At 46.3% G+C, this 21,335-nt stretch overlaps 1 protein-coding gene across 1 annotated transcript in view; it reads left to right on the top strand.

Annotated features, from left to right (window-relative positions):
• LOC131905736 (solute carrier family 23 member 1-like) overlaps positions 1-21,335 on the top strand; it is a 43,640-nt gene that overhangs the window by 9,644 nt on the left and 12,661 nt on the right. The window contains exons 2-4 of the mRNA XM_059256551.1: positions 833-973; positions 2,719-2,876; positions 20,311-20,470. Of these exons, the coding sequence (XP_059112534.1) occupies positions 833-973; positions 2,719-2,876; positions 20,311-20,470 (459 nt within the window). The remainder of the gene's footprint in view (positions 1-832; positions 974-2,718; positions 2,877-20,310; positions 20,471-21,335) is intronic.

The raw sequence follows: 21,335 nt of genomic DNA, 5'->3' as shown, positions 1-21,335 counted from the left end.
TGTCCAGTTATGACTGTCTGGGATGGCCTCCATTTGCTATAAAAACAGGCCTCTTGGATGAGGAGTGGTAGCTACACTTATCTGTGGTATAAGGAGAAGATTTAGAATAAGGAGTTATGCTGGTCTAGTGAAATGATGGTACGGTAGTAGGTTTGGGTTTTTTCTACAGTCCATGATCTCACTAGCCCTGGGAAGCTGGCTAGGCTTCTGGTAGCAGGCACGATTCCTCTCCTGTTGTGTTAAACAGCTGTTGGTTGCCCCTGGCATGTGGATGCCACCTTTATGGGTGTCTTGCCATGCTGGTCATTGTCATGGTTCATAGATGATGCAGCTGGGTACTGTGTAATCGCTTCCCTCCCTTCTAAGCTTGCATAGTATTTTCTGGAAACATGAAGGCCAGATCTCAGGAAAGAGGCTTTCAGGTGAGATCCAGCTGAAGTCATCTGAGTCCTGTGTCCTAAGTGTGTGGTGTCTTCAGACATAGGGGCTGGGGCTACCCTCAGTTCCTGAAAGGAAATCCACCTAGTGTTTGATTTGAAGGCATGTTCCCATCTGCTCCCTGGCGAAGCTGTCTCTCTGCCAAGGCTTTGGGTCAACTCCCTCCCCTTCCACAGTCCAAGACTTAAGAGTCTTTAACACAGATGCCTGATGTAGGGGACAAGGTGACACTGTTCTTTTTTCTCTGTCTCTGTGTCGCCCAGCTGACTAGCCCCGCTGATGCCTGTCCTAGACCTCTTGTGTCTGGAACGGCGTCCCACCATGCAGCTGAAGTCAGGAAGGCTAGTTATTTCCTCCTGGAGTGCTCACACATGCTCTTTTCTTGTCTCCACAGAGGGGCGACGATGTGCTCAGCCCCCACACTCAAGGACAAGACAAGAAGCAGGATAGGCAGAAGGACCCTAGCAGCAGCCATCTGGCCTACGACATCCTGGACAGACCACCATGGTATCTCTGCATCTTCTTGGGGATCCAGGTAAGACGACCTACCAGCACTGGATCCAAGGGAGTTCTGTATCAAACAACCACTGATCTAATTAGTCAGCATCAATCTCAGCTGCTGCCGTAGCTTCCACATCGATCCCGGATCTCTCCCTCAGCGTGTGAGGATGGATGTTGGCTTTTAGAAAAAGATGCTGAACCCTTCTGAAGTGACTCACCAGAGTGAGGGCAACTGGCTTGGTTAAAGGTCCACTTCACTTAGGCGAGGCCCCTGAGAAGGCGGAGCGGCACCAGCTAAGCACCTTCCGCAGAGGCGGCTCCGTCAGCAGTATCTCTCTCTCTGTTTCAGTTTTCATGATCTGCTACTCCAGGATCAAGAGGATTATTGGATACCAGGAAGGAGTTAGCCCTGATAAGTGGTGCTCATCACTGTTACTAGACAGTCAGTGAGAAAGGAAACACGGGTGGATTCCAGGCCTGGAGAATGTTGTGGCTTCGATTAGCCTAGCTAGTGGCAGGCCAAAGAAGCGTGTATAAGATGCTATCGAGGATGGGGTGTGGGGGGTGTAGCTTAGACGTTCTATATTTGCCTGATATGTGAGGCCCTGTGTTCAGTACACAGTCTCAGCAAAAAAGGGTTGTAAAGGATTAAACTTGTGCTATTTTCCAAGGGGTCACGGGAGAAATGGTAGATCATAAGAATGTGCCTTGAAATACTCATGCTCTCTTTTCTAAAATCTCTGTCACCTTCCTTGGGAGCAGCCAAGCCATCTTTGGTCATCATTGGTTCATACAAGCTGTCAGGGAGTTTAAAGTCTTCCCTGCTTCCCTACACTCCCACCCCATCTGTCCAAGAGCAATGCTGGTCATGTTGTTTGGATTATTCCAGAACATTCATTGAGGGGATTAATCTGTGTCTAATCCATTGGTTGATGGGTCCCTTTCAGACATCGCTCAACGTGGTGACAAGAGCTGGGCCTGCCCCATAAAGAAGCCCTGGCAGTTGATTTCCTGCCCGCTACCCTCTTGTTGCCCACCTATATGACTAGAAGATGTGGAGCCCTCGATCCCTTGGAGGAGGAGAAGGAGGAGGAGGGGGAGGAGACATAGATACATACAAAGGGTCTAATTTGTGTGGGATTGGACCAACAGCCAAGACCCTTGGTATGACTCCAAACAGAACTAGCTGCAGCCCATGAGTGAGCAGTTCCCCAGACCCCATCAGACTGACCGTTCTGAGACCAGAGTGTGTGAAATAGTGGCTCCTTCCTGTACCGTATTAATTGCTATCTGTCTCCTGTTTGTCTATAACCTACATCCATCCAATTTATCCCCTTGGTAGCTGAGGCTGCATGCTATGACTTCTAACCTGTTCTGAACTCTGGGTCTGTTCTGTCCTGACAGGGGGAACTCAATGAGCTTTTGGCCAATAGCTCTAAGCTCACACTGGGGTCTTCCTTGCTCATAACCACCCTTGCTGTGATCTTATTCTTAAGACCCCCATCTTGGTCCTGTTTTATCCCCCTGAGCCTGTGTCCCTGTCTTAGTTTCTTTCTCAGGGCATCAGTTCCCAGTGCAATGGTCTTGGGCTGGGTCTCAGCTTCTTAGGATAGAACTTCCTAATACATATTGCTCACTGTCAGTCTCTCAGGGACCAGTGGCAGAGTTTTCACTCCTGGCCATGGGAGAGCATCCCTGGGGAGGATGCACTTCTGCCTTGGAGGATGAAGATGCGGATGACAGTGTGCCCATGCCCACCTCCTTCTGCTCTGTCCACAGCACTTCCTCACAGCCCTGGGGGGCCTTGTGGCTGTGCCACTCATTCTGGCCAAGGACCTGTGCCTGCAGCATGACCCCCTGACCCAAAGCTACCTCATCAGCACCATTTTCTTCGTCTCAGGCATCTGCACCCTCCTGCAAGTGTTTCTAGGGGTCAGGTAGGTGAAATTGTTCTCCATGGATTTTGAGTTCTATTTGCCATGGTATCAGTGGGGTCTGCTTGGATGCTGCTGGGATAAACAGGGAGCTAGTTGGAGGGAGGAGTAAGTGATGAACCAAGATGCTTGGTTGAAGGTAACAAAATTCCGTATTAGCTTAAGGGGAAAATGTGTTCTTTCCTCGCTTAGAAGATTAAGCTAAGAGAAATGCAGGGGACATGATGAATCACAGACTCAAATGCTACAGGGATCCTCTCTCTCTCTCTCTCTCTCTCTCTCTCTGTCTCGTATGTTTATGTGCATGTTCATTTGAGTCTACATGAATGTCCTGATGCACATGCATATATATGTATGTGTGGTGGAGGGGGGATGTCCAAGAACAACTTCAGGTGTTGTTTCTTGGTAGCCATTTATTATATGTTTTGAGACAGGGTCTCTCAGTGGCCTGGATCCCTCTAAGCAGGCTAGCCTGGCTGGCCATCAGGCCCCAGGGATCCACTTGTCTTTGCCTCTCAGTGCTGGGATTACAAGTGTGTCTCACTGCACCCAGACTTTTTTACGGGAGGGGCTGAATTCAGGTCTTTATGCTTGTATAAGAAACATACTTTGGACTGAGCCGTCTCCTCAGCCCTTGCAGCTCTCTCTCGAGGGTGCCCCCCCACATCAGGTCTGCCCCTAGAGGCCCTTGATAAGAATAAGCCCCTGAAGACTCAGACACTCCGTGAGTAGATGTTAGAAAACATTAAATCAGGCAGACAAACTGAGCTGAATCATGAACCCATCATCCTATTTGGAAGGCCCGAGTTGAGCTTGGATTTCTTCCACTCTGCAGCTCAGCATGGAACCTGACAGTGCAGAGGCCAGCGTCCAGGCCACGGCCTTCCTCCTTCTCTTCCTACCTCAGTCTTTGGTCCAGATTGTAAGTGGTCTCCCATGAGTGAACGTGGACACTCTGGCCTGGACATCCAGGTTCCACATGGCAAGAACAGAGTCCCCCAACAGCCTACCCCTGGCCATCTTAGGCCCAGGGCTCACGTTTCTCACTGTTAGCTTTCACAGGCAGGACTGGGAAAGTGAGGCAGACTCAGGAAGAGGCATAGGACCATTTGAGCAGAGGATCTGGGGAGACCTGGGGAGATATGATGTAACTGGACTGAGTCTAAACCTGATATTCTGGGCTGGGAGCTGTGGCTTAAGTGCCATGATGAGTCTGAAACCTGGAGAACCAGGAACACAGAGATGTTGATGGGCATCCTAGCCTAAGGGGAGAAAAAGAGCGAATTCACCCTCTCATTGTCTTTTGTGCTGTGTAGATTTTCCATGGATGAGTTGACACCGTCCTGGTGAGGGGCAATGTCTTTGCTCTGTCTGCTGATCCATTACCAAATTTTTCCAGAAACACCCTCACAGATACACTCTGGCTGACTATTTGGGCATCCCTAACCCAGTTAAATTGACACATTAAATTAATTAATAGAAATCCCTAAGGCTCAGGAAACTTTATAAATGATGGTCCTGAAAGTCTGTGTGATCTGGAAGATATAAAGGGCTGTGAGATCACATTCTCTAGATTCAACACAACCATTACAATCTCGAACTTACACTAACTGATGTTTCCTGAACCATTTACACAAGACTGACCCTATCAACACGAGGTCATGGATGGCAGGAGAGCTCACAGGGCTTTGCCTTTTCCTGCTGAACTATTGATGATTGATAGCTTCTGGGAGAGAGTAGTCATTGTCTTCAGTTGTCTATCCACTGCAGAGTCCACTGGGTTCCAATGGACAGCTCCAAACATAGACAGCCCTCGTTAAACTCAAAATGAATTGACGTGACTGTTCAGAGGAAAGTGTGGGGGGTCTCGACTCTCACAATGTGGAGGATGGCAGGGGCTGTAATTCGCTGCCTGGGAATTCCTCTCTGAGGAACCTCTTGCCCTTTCTGTGCACCTCCTTCCTGCCTTTGACATTTTCTTAGCACCTAGTCCTGAGAACAGATAGCCGGTTTCGAACGGCCTGGCACGGCTGTAGTTTTTGGTGTCCTCTTTAGGAAAAAGCACAGGAAATTATGAATGTAAAATTATGTAGACATGAGAATATTTATAGAGAAAAAAATAATCAATAACAGCAAATCACAAATTTTATATATTTATTCATTATTATTTTTATTATTTATTTATTATTTATATTTATGATTATTATTTTTTTGTGTGTGTACATTGCAGGTGTGTGTGTGTGTGTGTGTGTGTGTGTGTTCATGAGCACACATGCACAAGTTAGAAGAGGATGCTGGTGTCTTTTGTCCGCCTGAGGTTTTGAGACAGGGTCTCTTTCTGAACACAAAGCTCACTATTTTGGCTAGGCTCACTGACTGGCATTCCCAGGATCTGTCTGTTTCTGTTCCTTCATCGTTGGGGTTCCTACAGAGGGGGCTGGGATTGCTGCCCACATCTCGACAATGCGGTGAAGGTGGGTGACTTCCCAGTCCCCCACCACAAAGCCACGACTAGAACAGCCACAAGTGTCCATGCTCGGGGCTCTTCCACAATTACGATGGATGATGTTTCAGGTTTGGGAAGAGTTTCCATTTTCTCTCTTTCCTCATTGTGAGTTAGCATTTCCCTCAAAAGTACAATGAAGAAGCAAAAATGTACCAAGTTGATTGTAGTCTACACTTCAGGCCCCTGGATCCGGACTCCCGCCCCTTTCAGGGTTGGCCCTGGGTCTAAGAAGCTGCAGCAGCCACATGCCAGAGACCTGATGTCCCCTGGCTGTATAGGAGCCCCCACCCCGACCCCTGAAACTGCCCATGGAGAGTTACAAACACAAGGCCCTTGTGATTGGGGCAGCCCACTCCCCCGAACATCTGATGCTGTTCATTTTTAAGGATACTTTGGAACTGTGCCTCCTTTTAAACTTTATATTTTGTCAATTTCATGCATGCATATATTGTATTTTGATCATTTTCACGCCTACCACCCTCTCCTGCCCTCCTACCAGTCTTCCTGATACACTCACCACTCCTAACTAGTCTCCCCTTACATTTTCATTTCCCTCTTTTTCTCCTTTTTTTTCTTCTTTTTGGTTTCATTTATTTATTTATTCATTTTTTTTGTTTTTACATCTCCCTCTCCCTCCCCCACCTCCCCTCCTACATTTTTTCTTCTTTCTTTTCTTCGTTCTTTTCTTGTGACCCAGTGAGTTGCGTCAGGGCTGCTTACAGAAGCACACGCGAAGTTATTTACAGCAGCATGGGCACCTTGTCAGTGGCTCCACCACTGAGGAAAACATGTCCCTCTCCCCCAGCAACCATTAGTTACCAACAGCTCCTCCAGGAGCGGCTGGGGCCTTGTGAGTCCCGCCCCATCCACAGCGGAATGTGGACGGGACCAGTCCCGGGCAGGTGACTCTTGCTGCTGCGAGTTCATGGGTGCCACAGCTGTGTCATGACTAGAAGACTGCGTGCTCCAAAGGTCCCCTCTGGTCTCGACCTCTTACAGTTCTGCCTCTCTTCCCCCACGATGTTCCCTGGTCCTTGAAGTAAATGATGCAGATGTTCCATTTAGGGCTGAGCACTCTAAGAGTTCCTGAGTCTCAGCATTTTGACCAGTCATGAGTCTCGGCAGCCACCCCTCACCCACCGTGAAAAGAAGCTTCTCTGACAAAGGCTGAGGGCATCCCTAATCTATGGGCATAAATATAAATGTTTGGAAGGCCATTTGATGGGTGCATCACATCCATTTGATGCCATGAGTTATAATCATGGAAAAGCGTAAGGTTCAAATTCTAGTCCTGACTTTGAGATGTGGGAATGTGGAAAGTCACTTACCTTCACTAACTCTGCAATGTTCTTCTCTGTAAAATGAAAGAATTGATTTGACAATCTCCCAAAGTCTCTTTCATTTCTAATATTATGACAATAGAGTGAGTGCCCTTCAGCTGGTTATAGGAGTGAGTGAACCTGGTCAAGGTGTTCTTTAAGCCCCACAAGCTAATCAGGAGTCAGGGGTCAAGGAATTCAAGGAATTCACACCCCAGGGAAATGAAATAAAGGAGTAGAACATGCTGGCATCGTTAGGCTATGTGGGAGTAGACAAGCCGAGCTTGGTCCCACCCATGGAAACGGGCTTCCGGCTCAGGTCCTAATGAGTAACTGTCCAGGAATCAAGGCTGTGATAATAGTTTAGGAGTGAGTCAAAGGCCAGGTAGATTCAGTTAGTCCACTGGTCAGTGATGACACAGTGCTTTTCTGCACGACACACACAAATGCTGGTGATGGAGTAAGAGTTCAGAAGAACAAGTCAAACCCAGTTACATAACGGCAAAAGAATCCCAAGGGTCCATACCTGCTGCACCTGGCCTGAGAGCCGTGACGGACTCTCCCAGTGTGGGGCTGGTGACTGTAACCATTGGCAACCCTGGCAGCATCTGGGGCATGACTCTGGGGCTCTGTGTCCCCCTTGACTATCTGGTCTCTTCGGAAACTCACCGAGGTTGTAAAATGAGACAAAATGATTTATTTCAAAACAAGACATTGCATTTCTGGGGTAATCTCTGGAGAAAGTAGAAGGTTGTCTGTGTGTCACTTCAGAGTTAACCCTGTCTCTGGCCCTAGCTGTAATTTTAACTGGGGGATTTCTTCTGAAGGGGTTTCAGGCAATCTCTCTCTCTCTCTCTCTCTCTCTCTCTCTCTCTCTCTCTCTCTCTCTCTCTCTCTCTCTCTCTCTCATCTTGGAACGCCACAAATGGAACAAGTGTTCCTGTGCCTGAGTGCTTTAGACTCCTCGTGCCCTCATGCTCCAGCAGAACTCCGTCTTCCCTGCCTTGACTCAGCTCTGTCCCTGTCCTTGGTTCTGTTACCCAGTTGTTAGGATTAGACCCTGGCAGCCCTGGCAGCCCTGGCAGCCGAGGCCCAGCCACCCATCCGCAGTAGGTCAATTAGACAGACATAAACCTGAAAAACAGATAAAGGGTATTTATTCAATGTGACCACATAGGGAAAAGGAAGAGCCCAGGGGCCTGACATCAGGTTTAAGTTAAAACAGAGGCAAGAGGTACGAATAACAAAGCATGCCTGGACAAGGCGTGGTTCTGCCCATCACTGACCCATCTTCAGCTCAGCTCCAATCTCTCCTGCAAGGTGGTCTGGCAAATTGTCAGAGCTATGTGAACTCTCTTTCTAGAAGATGAGTCCTTCCCCTGGCTGGTACCAAGGTATCAATCAGCCCTTTCCTTCTCCCAGCATGAGGCTCCGGGGCAAATTCCAACTTCTTGGGGTCCACTGATTCAATAGTTTGATATCCCAGGGGAGGGGTACAAGCATCTCTAGAACATCTTCATTCCTGCTGTCACCAGATCTCTGGCTGGAGCAGGGGCAGTGCTAACCATAGAGGATAGAAGGGCAAGCTTGGGATTGGTCAGATGAGGAGGCAGGAGGGGCTGGTGTACACAGGGAGGTCAGCTGAGTCTGAGCTGGTTAGCGTTTGTCTGTTTGGGGTGGGGGTGGGGGACACAGGGTTGCAGGTAGCCCAGGATGACCTCAAATTTATTAAACAGTCATGACTCAGTGGAAGTGGAGACAAGGAGAATCAGGAGTTCAAAGCCGTCAATGACCATTTAACAAATTCAAGGTCAGCAGACTAGCTCTGGTTTGAGGCTCTGGCCTGAGATTCCTTTGTGACTATACTTGCTGTTCACCTCTGTCCCTCATGAGCATCATGAGAGCTCATCAGCCGAGGAGGAACAGGGTCAGGCATCCTTGCCTTTAGAGCAGAGCAGAAGGGACGGGGGTGGGATGTCAGAACAAAGCCTCCAACCCACTGCCAACATGGAGTGCTGGGGATACACTTAGGATAGTGCCTAGGGATGGTTTATGTTGTTTGTTTTTTAAAAGAAGCCTTGATACATTGCCCAGGCTGACCTGGAACCACAGTCCTCCTGCCTCGGACTCCTAGGTGCGGGGGTTACTGGTTTGTACCACCATGGCTGACTACATCTGTTTTAAAGAAGACAAATAGACTTCCCCTTCCATGTGGGAGGTTTTCCTCTTCTGTTCTTCTAGGCACAGGAAGATGCTCTCACGCTTCTTAGCTGGTTGTTTAGGTATTTTGCCTCAAGTCTCTAAATGATTCCACTTTAGGCATTGTTGATTGATGAGCCAATATGACCAGGATTTGATTTTCTCTCCCCTTGCCCTACCATACACAAGCGTGCTTTCCATGCTCCTACCTTCCCATCTGGCCATCAGAGATCCGTCTTCAGTGATGGCACTGTAATGATGTTTGGAGCTGGCTCACATAGTGAGTTTCCTACCCAGACTTTGGTTTTAATATACTTCATTTACTGTGTACTTGTTTCTAGTTAAATTTTAAACACTTGGCTGGTTGTCTAAACCTCTTCTTAAAAATGCCACTCACATTACATAGTCTACTAGCTTCATCTCTTCAGTCTTCTGGAACTCTCTGACATGCTCTGGGATAGTTTCCTTGTGCTCATCTGTCTTCCTAAGATGCCCTCTCATCCTCCCCAGGAAATGCACTTTATCTCAGTTTTCTGGTAGATCCTGTTTCCACACTTACTTCTCCTTCTTTTGATACATAGTCCTGTAAGCATCTTGGGAGATAATGTGTGGGAAGTAAACTTCGTAAAAATATTGTGATTCTGTTCTCACCCTCGATCGATATTTTGGCTGGGTATAGAAATTTTGGTGAGAAATAATTTTCTTTTAGACTTTTGAAAACAGTACATTATCTTCTAGCATGTGGCATGATTTTGAGAATCCCAAAGTGTTGGCTATCATCCCTCCACTCCTACCCTTGGAACCTGGAAGGAATCCAACTCTGAGGTTCTGAAGCCTTTGTGACTTTGTTTTATACCTTTAGTCCTGTTAATTTCTATTTATATTTCATGGCTCAAGTTTATTTTCATCCATTGTACTTTATATTAAATAATATGTTTCTACATATAAATACTGGCCCATTAATTGCTCTGAATTTCTTTCTGAACTTATATTATTCAAGTATTGGATTTCCATGGACTAAGCCTCTATTTTTTTTAATCTTTTAGTTCTTATTTATATGCCTATGTAGTTTTGTTGTTTGGAGGGAAAAAGTTCACCTTTATTTTATTTCACTTTGGCTTTTCAAGACCAGGTTTCTCTTTGTATCCCTGGCTGTCTTGGAATTCACTCTGTAGACCAGGCTAGACTCAAACTCACAGATATCCACCTGCCTTTGCCTCTCAAGTGCTGGGATCAAAAGTATGTGCCACCACTACCTGGCACAGCTTTATCTTTAAAGCTTCTGTTAAGTTCATTTTTGCAAAATTGTTTCAAGAGCTATTTTTGTTCTGAGTACAATATTTCTTTTTTATTCATACTCTTTTTGATTTATGATTGCAAAGTCTTTTAGGTATAAGTGGTAATGCTTTCTTTCCTTTTCTTTTAAGAAAGGGAACTTGTTAAGAAGCCGGAAATGACCTTGAACTCCTGAGGAGTAATATTTCAAAGTTTTTAAAAGTTACTTTTATTTGTCTCTTTTTCCTTTGTATTTGCTTGGTCGCTGATGATCCTTGTTCATCTGCTCATGTTTAGAACTACTGTTCTAAGAGGTTGACCAGATGTTCTGAACCTGAAGTGGGTCCTTGGCCTTCACTATAGCCTGACATGCATGCATTACCATCACTCACCTGCAAGGACCACAATTCAAGTTGTTCTTAATTGTAGGTGGCACAGTGGGGCTAGGGGAGTCTCATTCTCAGCAGCTCTATACTTTTCATTCCATGCTGCTTTAATATTCAGAAAAAGATTTCATAGTCTCTTACCTGGAGAGACAGGAGCTGGCCAGAAGAATTCTGGACTCTGAGTGGGATTGTGAACTGGGGGTGTTAGTGTTCCATGTGTACACACTGACCAGAGGCCCATGTCAGGATGGCCTCCCCTGGCTCCCACATCCAGTTCTGCCTGCTGTCTACCCCCCCCCAGGGACCCTGTGCTTTGCTCTTTCCATACAATAGACCTCAAGCCTTCTGTCAAGACACCCACTGTCACAGCTTCGTGTTTATCCCCACATTGAGGACTGTTTCCTGAGACTTCTCAGAATACTACCATTTACCTCTTCCTGTGTGGGATCTGTTTCCTAGGGTCTGGCAGACCCATTACTTCTCACCATCTGCTCTTCAGTTGCCAAACTTTAATGCAATTGTTTCCTACTCCATTCTCTTTATCCTTGGGACTTACACCCCCAAAATATATTTTAATGTCAGTTTAGTGGTTTCAAGAGGGGGAATTTTATTAATAAATCAATGTTTTCATTAATTTTTATCAAAATTTTAATTTATATATATTATCTAAATATATTATGAGAATATTAAATTTTTGTCTCTATTAGTTATCATAAATATTTTGTGTATCTTTAATTTTAATGAAGACTTTTGTGCACTAAAGGTTTTATGTTTCTAGGGTTGAAAATGATCACTTTCCCCCTAAACACCAATTTTTCTCAGCATTATTTATTGCATAATCATTCATCTCTCACAGAGAATATGATTCTGTGCACCTTAGACTAAGCTCTTTTTTTTGTTGTAATGATGAACTACATTTTTGTTTTATTTCTTTAAAATAAGCACACATTTTCATGTTTTCTGCTTACCTGTACATAGTATATATATTGGAAATTGTATAAAATGGACAAAGAAAACAGACCAATCAAAATTACACTAGTCAAGTGACAACCACCCCTCACATTTTATGCCGTAATCTTCCCAGTTTTTATAAACACATTGCTTTTAATAGTTATGTTATCCATTCATACTAATTTTTAATTTACATTTTATTTACTTATTTAGCGGGGGATGCGGAGATGCTGCAGTGAATGTGTAGTCATCAGGAGGACAATCTGTGGGGGTCAGTTCTTTCCTTCGTCATGTGGGTCCCAGGGATCCAACTCAGGTTATCAGGCTTGGCAGCCCTTAAATTCTTATGTGTCCTAGGCACTCTCTTTCTGAGCTGCCTGTGTTTCCAGGAGTCTTATATCTTCAACTAGAATCTCACTGCTTATTTTTATTTGTGTACATGTGCTTGTGTGTGTGTGTGTGTGTGTGTGTGTGTGTGTGGTGTGACAGACTTTTCCTGGGGAGACATGAACAGATGTCTACTCATTCCCGATAGGGAACTGACAACAGACTAAAGTATGGACACCAAAGTCCAGCTTGGTGAATCGATGAGTTTTATTGAGGTTACTTACAGGAATATGGGTGAGGAGTTACAGGAGCAGAAATGACTCAATGACAGCTATATCACCAAAGCTCACCCCCACATGGGTGACAGCTCACAAAGCCGGGAACTGGAGCACACTTCACAGTCTGCAGACAGTCCAGTAGGTTAGAGTGTCCTTTCTGGTGCCTCAGTTGGTTTAAACCTCATCCTGGCAGCTCAGCTGGCTTCTGCTTATTCCAGACAGCTGTTCTGTCTCAGTCTTTGCTCTTTTCTCAGTCTCCTTTGCGGCTCGGCTCTGCTTACTCGGCAGGGAGGGTCTTAGTGAATCCGGTCAGTTTCAGGGAGTTCTTGGAGCTATTGTGTTGTTTTTTGTTTTTTGTTTTTAGTTGTTTACCTCCCTGATTAAGGAGCTCCCCAGTAGGATGGAATGTTGTAATTTCAGAGGAGACTGTTGCACAACATTGAGGGAAAAATGAAATGAAATTTATTTGCTCACCACCAACCTGGTCCTCAGTTATGTGGTGCATCCACATCCTTAGGGTTGTTCTTAGATGGGAATCTGCACATTCGGGGAAACACCAGGGGATGTTGTTGTAGTTGTGTGGTTCATTCCATGAGCTGCATCTCAAGAGCTCTGCTATTCCTGATGCCCATCGTTTCAGAGACCCAAACAGCTGGGAACCCTGGAGCACACTACACAGCCTGCAGGCAGCTCAACAGGCTGGAGAGCATCCTTCCGGGTGACTCATTTGGTCTGAGGGTCTTCCAAGCAGCTCAGCTGGTCTTTGTTTCTTCTGGGTGATTCAGCGGGTCTCTGCTTCTTCAAGCAGATGGGCTTCTGAAAGCCTTCTTTCAGCTTGGCTTGTCTGAGCATGACTCTCAGCAGACTTTACTCTTTGTGTGCACTTGGGAAGGGAAGGTCCTAGTGTATCTGATCAGTTTCAGGGACTTCCTGAAGCTATTTTGAGTTATGTACTTCCTGTCCTAATGAACATCCTTGAAGTAGTTCACCTCCTCCTAGAACATACTGTTGTTTCACTCCCCTGTAAAGATCCTTTCTTAAGTTTCCCTCCAAGATGTAAGGCTTTAATTTCAGAAGGAACTACATAATAGTGTGTGTGTGTGTGTGTGTGTGTGTGTGCGTGTGTGTGTGTGTGTGCGCACGTGTGTGTCTGTCTGTCTGTCTGTCTGGCGTATGTGTATGTGTTTCCTTGACCATACATGACTCAAACAGAAGTCAGAGGGAGGTGCCAGGTGTCTTCCTCTATCACTCTGCTTTGTCCCTTTGAGGCAGAGTCTCTTACTGAACCTGGAGGTCATGTTGTTTCACCTAGGGTGGCAGCCAGCGAGTCTTCGCAGTCTCCCTGTCTCTGCTCCCCTCACTGAAGGAGTTGCAGGTGGGTGTGGGACAGTCCAGCTTTTTACATGTCTGCTGGAACCCAGACTCCTGTCCTCAAGTGCATGCAGCAGACACTCTTAAAGACAGAGACATCTCTCCATCCTGTCCCTCACTGTTTTAAAATTAGTAACTTGGTTGCGTACTTTTATTTGGTTGGGTGTGTTTTTCTTCATCATACTTTCCTTTAAAATTATTTCTAAAGTATTCTGGCTTTTTTTCATCATTCTAGAATTAGATTTCAAAGCATTTTACTGAATAAAATAACAAACATCTTGGAATTTGGGTAGCATTTGCATTACATCAGTAGATTAACTGGAGATATCTGGCGTCTTTGTAATGTTGGATTTTTCTTTTAGGGAACATGTTGTATAGATGTCTCATCTATGCAAACTATCATTTGTTTTCCACTAGAGCTTTATTTTTAAAAATGATTCCAAAGTCATTTAGGAGCGTGTCCTCTTCTGTATTTTATGGGCACTCACACCATTGCACTTGCTCCCTACAGAAAATCCTTCTCTAAGTCTTCAGGAAACTTCCTTGCGGTAGGATTCTGCACAGGCCAAAGTCAGGCTGGGTTTTCTGTCTGCTCCTCACTGACTGGGTGAGACTGAGTCACAGTAAGCGTGTGACAGGGTGCCCTTTGCTCCTCCTGTCTGGAACACTTGGGAACAGACAGTCACTTTTCTTTCCAAGTAAACTTTCAGTTTCAGTTTTGGAAACAGCCCCTGAGCCCTGTGTGGGATGCTTAGCTTGTGTCCTGCCAGCGGGCAGTCTCCCGTTCCAGCTGTTTATTTCTCCCTCTCCTATAAAGGCACTGAGTTTATAGTTCCTTGGACAGTGTGATGGGACCAAAGATCCCCTTTCCTTTTTATATTTAAAAAATTACATGTATTCCCTGGGGGGGTGCCGCACACATCATGGTTCTGAGGACAGCTCTCAGGGGTCAGCCCTTTCTTTCCACCATGTGGGTCCTGGGGGTACGACTCAGGTCACCAGGCTTGACAACAGGGGCCCTCACTTGCCGCACCATCGTGCTGGCCCCGGCTCTCCCTTTCTTCATCACGGCAGCTTCCAGGATACTCATCTTCTTTTATTAAATGACTGAGTGGCTCAGAATTCCAAAAGTCTCAGCGGGACTTCTTGTCTCACGAGTGAGACTCTCAACCCTGAAGAACACAAACTGAGTGGACCCTGGGGTGCCTCATCAGCATCGTCTGGAGTCTTATCATGACTTCTCGGATCCTCCCGCAGATGTGCTGGCAGGTCGTGGCCTCAGGCTTCTGCAGGTTTTAACAGAACCGTATGTGATAGGCATATTGGTGATAGGGAATCAAAGAGGCTGGCAGAGGGTGCAGGGAGGGAGGGAGGTAGAAAAGGAGGGAGGGAAGATGGCGGCCTCTTGACTTATTTCCCATGAAAGTGTGTCATTTTGGGCTTAGGATATGGATCATCAATAAGGTCACCTGTGAAGTTGTAGTTTGGAGGATAAAGCACAAGTCAGATGACCAGGGACCATCCTTATCAATGATGTAGTCACACTTGAACTTTGGTTTTTTACCTTAGGGTGCTGCCCAAAGTGTTTGTATTTTTCTGCATTCCTTGGGTGCACCGACAAAATGTGGAAGAGACATATTTGGAGTGTTTACTCCCTCTCCAGGTTACCTCGCGAGCGGCCCGTCCACCTCATTACCCCAGCTCTCCCCTGTCTTAACCCAGGCTTTGCCACCTTCTTTGAGATGGGCAGAGCCTGCCCTTCCTGTCATCACAAACACTGCCTTGTATTTCATTTCCTCATTCCTCCTCTTTCTTGATGGGAACAAGGAGAAACCACTGGGAACAATGTGAAGAAGAAGAAGAAAACCCTAAGTCTACATGAGTCCCTGAAGATGAGGTGTGGATGCAGCCTGAACACTGGGGCAGGCCCTGGGCCCACCCAAGACCTGATTTGTTCCTCTCCCATGTGAAAATAGCAGTCATGATGGTGCATGTGCAATATGATCTACAAACACAAAATTTCCCCTGCACCACTTGAAGCGAGTGTGTTAGTCCTATTGTATAGAAAGGTAAACTTAAGTACAGAGAGATGAGGTGACTCAGTTGTTTTCCATTGAATCTTGTTCCTAAGTGTCCCAGTCTGCTCTGGCTGCCATAGCAAAATACCACAGACCGAACAATTCAACACTTGTCAGCACAGAACTCAAAGGGAAGAGGAGAATTTATTCTTGACCGAAACGGTCAATCATCCGTTGCCCAGGAATGAGGATTTCGGTTGCTCAGAATAACACTCTAATGTGGAAATGGCTTCATGAAGTTTTTATAGTTACACAACAAAAGAAAGTCGTTAGCCAAGGTGCTTTCAAACACGCTGGGGGAAACATCAGGTAGGCAGGGTGCAGAGAGGCCAGGAAGTCTCTGCTGTGGCTTCAGAGCCTTTCTGATGACATTCTTGGCGTTTGGATGGTGACAGCTGGTGCTCTGATAAGTTGATGCAGTCCCTAAAGTTCTACCTGACAGTCACAAGGGTGCTGAGTGAGACACAGGGTGAGCAATGAGTGACTACTATGTAGTGTAAAGACAGCCCAAGATAATTTCTATCGGAACGTAGTACTGCATGTACTCACTCAATTTTATGATTGTCGTTGACTAGGGAATATGTGTGGAGGTCAGAGGACAGCTTGGTGGAGTTACATCATCTGTCCCTCCACTTTCTGTAAGCTCCTGGGATCAAACTCAGGTTGCCAGGCTTACAAGATTGGGTAGCAATGCCTTTTCCTGCTGAGCCATCGCCCCAGCCCTGACAACCAGGAGGTTTGAACCAGTTAATCAGTCTTAGAACATCTTTACATGTATGACTTTCCCGTCCCCTGGACACTTCAGTCCACCCAACAGAACCATGCTTTTCTCATGGTTCTGGGCTGGACATCTAAGAACAGGGTGCATGCATTCTTCAGCTCCGGTGAGACCCCTCTTCTGGCTTCCAGGTGGCATCTTTTCTGTTGGATTCCCATGTAGTGGAAAAGCTCTCATCTTGTCTCTTCTCCTCATAAAGATACTAATCCTCTCTTGGGGGACCTCATCTGCATGACTTCATTTAAACCCCATTCCTTCCCTGAGGCCTCGTCTCTTGATCCCATCAGATTGAGGCTAAGGATGGAACAAATTTAAATTAGGGGGAGTGCCAACGTTTGGTCTACACAGTGAGTCATGTCAGCTTCCACAGAAGTAAGTTGTTGGGAAAGGCGGACAGTGCTCACAGATCTTCCATCTTGAAAGCATCCTAAGCCGGGTTGGGGGTGGGTGTGGGTGTTATATCTTCTAAGAGAAAGACTTGTTGGTCAAGGAAGCCCTGAATCTTCAGTGACTGGAAGGTCTCCACTGGATCAGTCTCCTGTAGGCACGACTTTGAACCTTGCTGCTGTAGCTCCCTTGGGTGAATCCTGAAGCAGTGTAACTAGTTGTCTTTAGTCCTTTGCCTCATGGCTGTCTGTCATCAGTAGGTGCCGGGACTTATTTATGATTCTTCCTCTCAAAGGGATGAGGGTCTCAAAAGCGGAATTGGGAGTTGGAGAGACGACTCAGCAGTTAAGAATGAATACTGTTCTTGCAGAGGTCCTGAGTTCAGTTCCCAACATATCAGTCAAGTCACAATTGCCTGTAACCCCAGTTCTAGGACACCTGACACCATTTTCTGGCCTCCATGGGCACTGCACTCGTGGACATATACCCTCACACAGGCACACATACATATAGATATTTTTTTTAAAAGAGAGTCAAATATGTGGATAAATAATTGCAGGCTGTGTAGTAAGCATAATACTGTGATATTTTAAGGGATGTTGTAGCAAGAGAAGAACATAGTTGACTTTGCTTAGGAACACAGAGGATATGGCACCTGAGCACTTGAGCAATGGTAGGGGGCTGGGAAATGTCGCTCAACTGGTAAAGTGCCTGGATAGCATTTCGGGAGCCCTAGGTTCAGTCCCTAGGTGCATACCTGTAATTCTAACACTGAGAAGCATACTTATCTTCATGTTTCTGGCATGGTAGATGCCATGGTGAGTATGGCAGGATACTCACAAACCTGCCCCTCAGCATCCTGTATTCCAAAGGCACTAGGGAACAGAAACTGATAGAGGAAAGTTAATTTATTTACACATTGGCCAACCCAGGGAGAGGGTTTTCTTCCCGTCACACAAAGATTAGAACATACGTTGATTTAGCTATAAGACAGGTTAACTAGCCCTTTGAGGGATGGAGGCTAAACCCTGGATTGTCGCCATTATCTCTTCTAGAGACAAGTTTTTATTCAGGTGAGGAAATAAAATGGGATCTTAAATATCCTCCATTCTTTAAAATGTTTATTTTTGGGGCTGGAGAGATGGCTCAGTGGTTAAGGACACTAGCTGCTCTTCCAGAGGACCTGGGTTCAATTCTCAGCACCCATATGGCGGCTCACAACTGTCTGTAACTCCATTTCCAGAGGACCCAACACCCTTACACAGAGAGAAGCACATCAGAAGTTAGCCTACAAACAGCAGCACTGCCCTCAGAGTAGGTGGACACTACAGGCAGTGTGAGCCGCCCTACATGGGTGTGGGTCCTCTGGAAGAGTAGCCAGTGCCTGTAACCACTGAGCTAGCTTTCTAGCCCAGAAAAGACTTTTTAAAAATGAAAACTAGGGCCAGCAAAATGGCTCAGTGGCTAAAGGCACTTGCCCACCAAGCCTAATGACCTGAGTTTGGTCCCCAGGACCCACATCATAGAAGGAAAGAGTAGACTTCTGCTGTTGTTAACTGGCACACACACACAAACAAATAAAACGTGAATAAGTAAATTCACCATCCTTCGGCCATGAAATTACATGAACAAAGGCATATCTTCCACAGCCCAATGAAATACCCGGTGGACATTTGTGCAAGCTTTATGACATATCTACAAAATGAGAAGAAACCAAAACGGTCTTTTAAAGTGTCCGCAGGTTTTTGGTGGTGGCGGTTTCGGCACTGGAAGGATTCCTGCTCTCCTGGGTCCTGGTGATGATGAAATGTCCGGGACCCAGGGACCCACTGCCATGGTGTGGTTTCTAACCGTATTTAGAGTATTTATGAGGACCAGAGAGGGCAAGTTCTTATGAATCATCACTCTGCGGGGTCAGGGCTACACACACTCAGAGAACGGAAGCAAAAGAAGTGTGGGCTCCTCTTGGTCTGAAGGGATGAGTTACAAAACCCCAGTGGACACTTGGAACTGCACTTAGTACTGAACTCTGAAATGATATGTTCTTTCCTATATATGTGTACCAGTGATGGAGTTTGATTTATGACTAGGCACAGTAGGTGATTAATATAATAAATATCCAGTGATAAAATAGAATTATGATAATAATTATGATGCCTTATCATGATAATGATCTCTTTTGAAAGACTTGAGACAAATATTACTCTTTTTAGAGTACATTTGACCACATGTAACTGAAACCATTGTAAACAAAACCGTAGATAAGGATGGATGACTGTCCAAGTGGGCGTTGCCTCTCCATCGTGGCTCTGATCCTTATGCCTGCCACTCAGTGAGCATTTGATAAATGAATCAGATGTGCGAGATTATGGCTAATAATGAACTATGAGTTCTGTATCTTGTGCAATGTACGCTATGATTGCCCTCCACACAACAATGCACACCATGCTGTCCCCTTCCTGTCCTGATGCTTAGCTTAGGATTCTAAAATGAAGGCAGTTACACACCTGCATTCATGCACATACATTAACACACCATCCGTGCGTTTCAACCCTCTCTGCATCATTCCATCTATTTTACTTTGGAACTTCATGGCTAGAGTTTTGAGTCTAGACTTCAGCCGCATGTTGCCCTGCCCAAAGGTGAAGAGCCACAGTGGGTCTGTTTGCTTTGCAAGAATGCAGAAACTGAGTTTGATTTCCAGAACCCACATAAACAAACAAACAAAAACCAGCTGTGGTGATGGGCACCTGTAATTCCAGAGTCAAGGAGACAGAGACAGGTAGATAGTGCCTAAGGAACCACACTCAGGATGGTCCTCTGGCTTCTGCATACACAGACATGTACCTGTGCCCCCCCACATCTGTACCTACCCCCACAAAAGTGCCCAGATTCAGTAGGTCACAGTGACAGCTGCATCCAAGTTGGGGGAGCCCTTTGTGCCCCCCAGATTCCAATGTTCAGAGATGATGAAGAGGTGGGTAAGCCTGGCCTGCTAGTGAACAAATTGTGGGGGCTTCCTACTGCATGGGTTTCTCTGCAGACTGACTAAGCCATGCTAGTTGTCACAGGCATCAGAGGGAGAAGCCTTCCAGGAGTCAGACAGGTCTGGAGGTCATACATCTACCTGTTGTGATACGGAACCTGAGGGAAGAGGCCTGGGGTTGCCCTTGGCTCGCAGGAGCACGAAGGAATCCAGCAACCTAGTTTTGAGGCTGCACAATCTCACCAGTGTGGGGATAACTTGTTGGGGGCCTGAGGTGGAGAACTGCATGGTGTGACCTGTGCTGGGATCGGCAGAGGGTGCTCTGGGCCTGGGGTAGAGAGATACTGTGTTCTCTAAGTCCCCTGCCGGCTTCACACGGTGCCTCAGAGCCTGAGCCCTCCTCCTGGTGTTACATCTTGTCCAAAGTCACACAGGCTTCGTGGCCTCTCCTCAGAACTCAGCAGAGTTCCCTGCAACTGAAGGAGCAGGGGCCATGTGTTGCCACTGAGCTAGGAATTGGGCTCAAAAGGCCCTTTGGGGCTTGCAACAGGGCAGTGTGGGAGGGTCTTGGTGGTGACAACCTTCCCCTCCTTCAGGCTGCCCATTCTCCAAGGAGGGACCTTCGCTTTTGTGGCACCCTCTCTGGCCATGCTCTCTCTTCCTGCCTGGAAATGCCCGGAGTGGACTCTCAATGCCAGCCAGGTCAACACCAGCTCTCCTGAATTCATTGAAGAGTGGCAGAAGAGGATCCGAGAGGTAACGGGAGAGGGGCTGCTGGGTTGATTCACTTGCTCATCATAATCCAACTCCCTGTAAGAAAGATGTTCTACTTAAGCCACTGACCCAGACGAAACGGACAAGGGGCCTGCCCCCAGGAAGCTGACAGTCCAGTGATGTGTGTGTGTGTGTGTGTGTGTGTGTGTGTGTGTGTGTGCACATCATGGGAGGGAGAGAGAGAAACACTCCAGTAAGAAAATGGAAACAAAACAGGGTGACGGGCGGGAGAGGATTTGGAGTTGCCTGGATGGAGAGCACAGAGACAGAACATAGGTCTTCTTGAGAACACTCTTACATGCTCCACGGAGGCAGCATTCAAGACACATTCATATTTTCTTTAATGCATCGACTATTTATTTTTGTGTTTGTGACATGCAGGGAGCCCTAAAGCAGGAGTCAGCAAACTGTGAGTCTTGGACCAAAGCCCATCTATGGCCTGATTGATATATATATTTATGTGTTTGCCTGCCATGCATGTATGCATACCACATGCATGCAGTGACTTCATAGGCCAGAAGAGGGCCTCAGATCCCCCGGAACTGGAGTTAAAGGTGGTTGTGAGCTACCATGTAGGTGCTAGGAACCAAATCTTGGTCTTCTACAAGAGCAGCAAGTACTCCCTAACCATTGAGCCATCTCTCCATCCTCTGCAGCCCATTCTTCTATTGCCATGGACTAAGAATGACTTTTCTATTTCAAAAAGGTTATTTGGAAAAAAAATACAAGTCAGAAACCACACATGGCACTTACAATCTAAACATTTTCCTTCTTGGCCATCCACAAATAGGAGTCTGGAGACTCCTACTGTACAACACAGCCTAGGGCCGGGTTCTGGTGGCCCAGG

The sequence above is a fragment of the Peromyscus eremicus genome, chromosome 3 (genome assembly GCF_949786415.1).
Source record: "Peromyscus eremicus chromosome 3, PerEre_H2_v1, whole genome shotgun sequence".
Taxonomy (NCBI): Eukaryota; Metazoa; Chordata; class Mammalia; order Rodentia; family Cricetidae; genus Peromyscus; species Peromyscus eremicus.
Note: the sequence above shows the minus strand (reverse complement) of the source record. Positions and strands in the feature narration are given on the sequence as shown.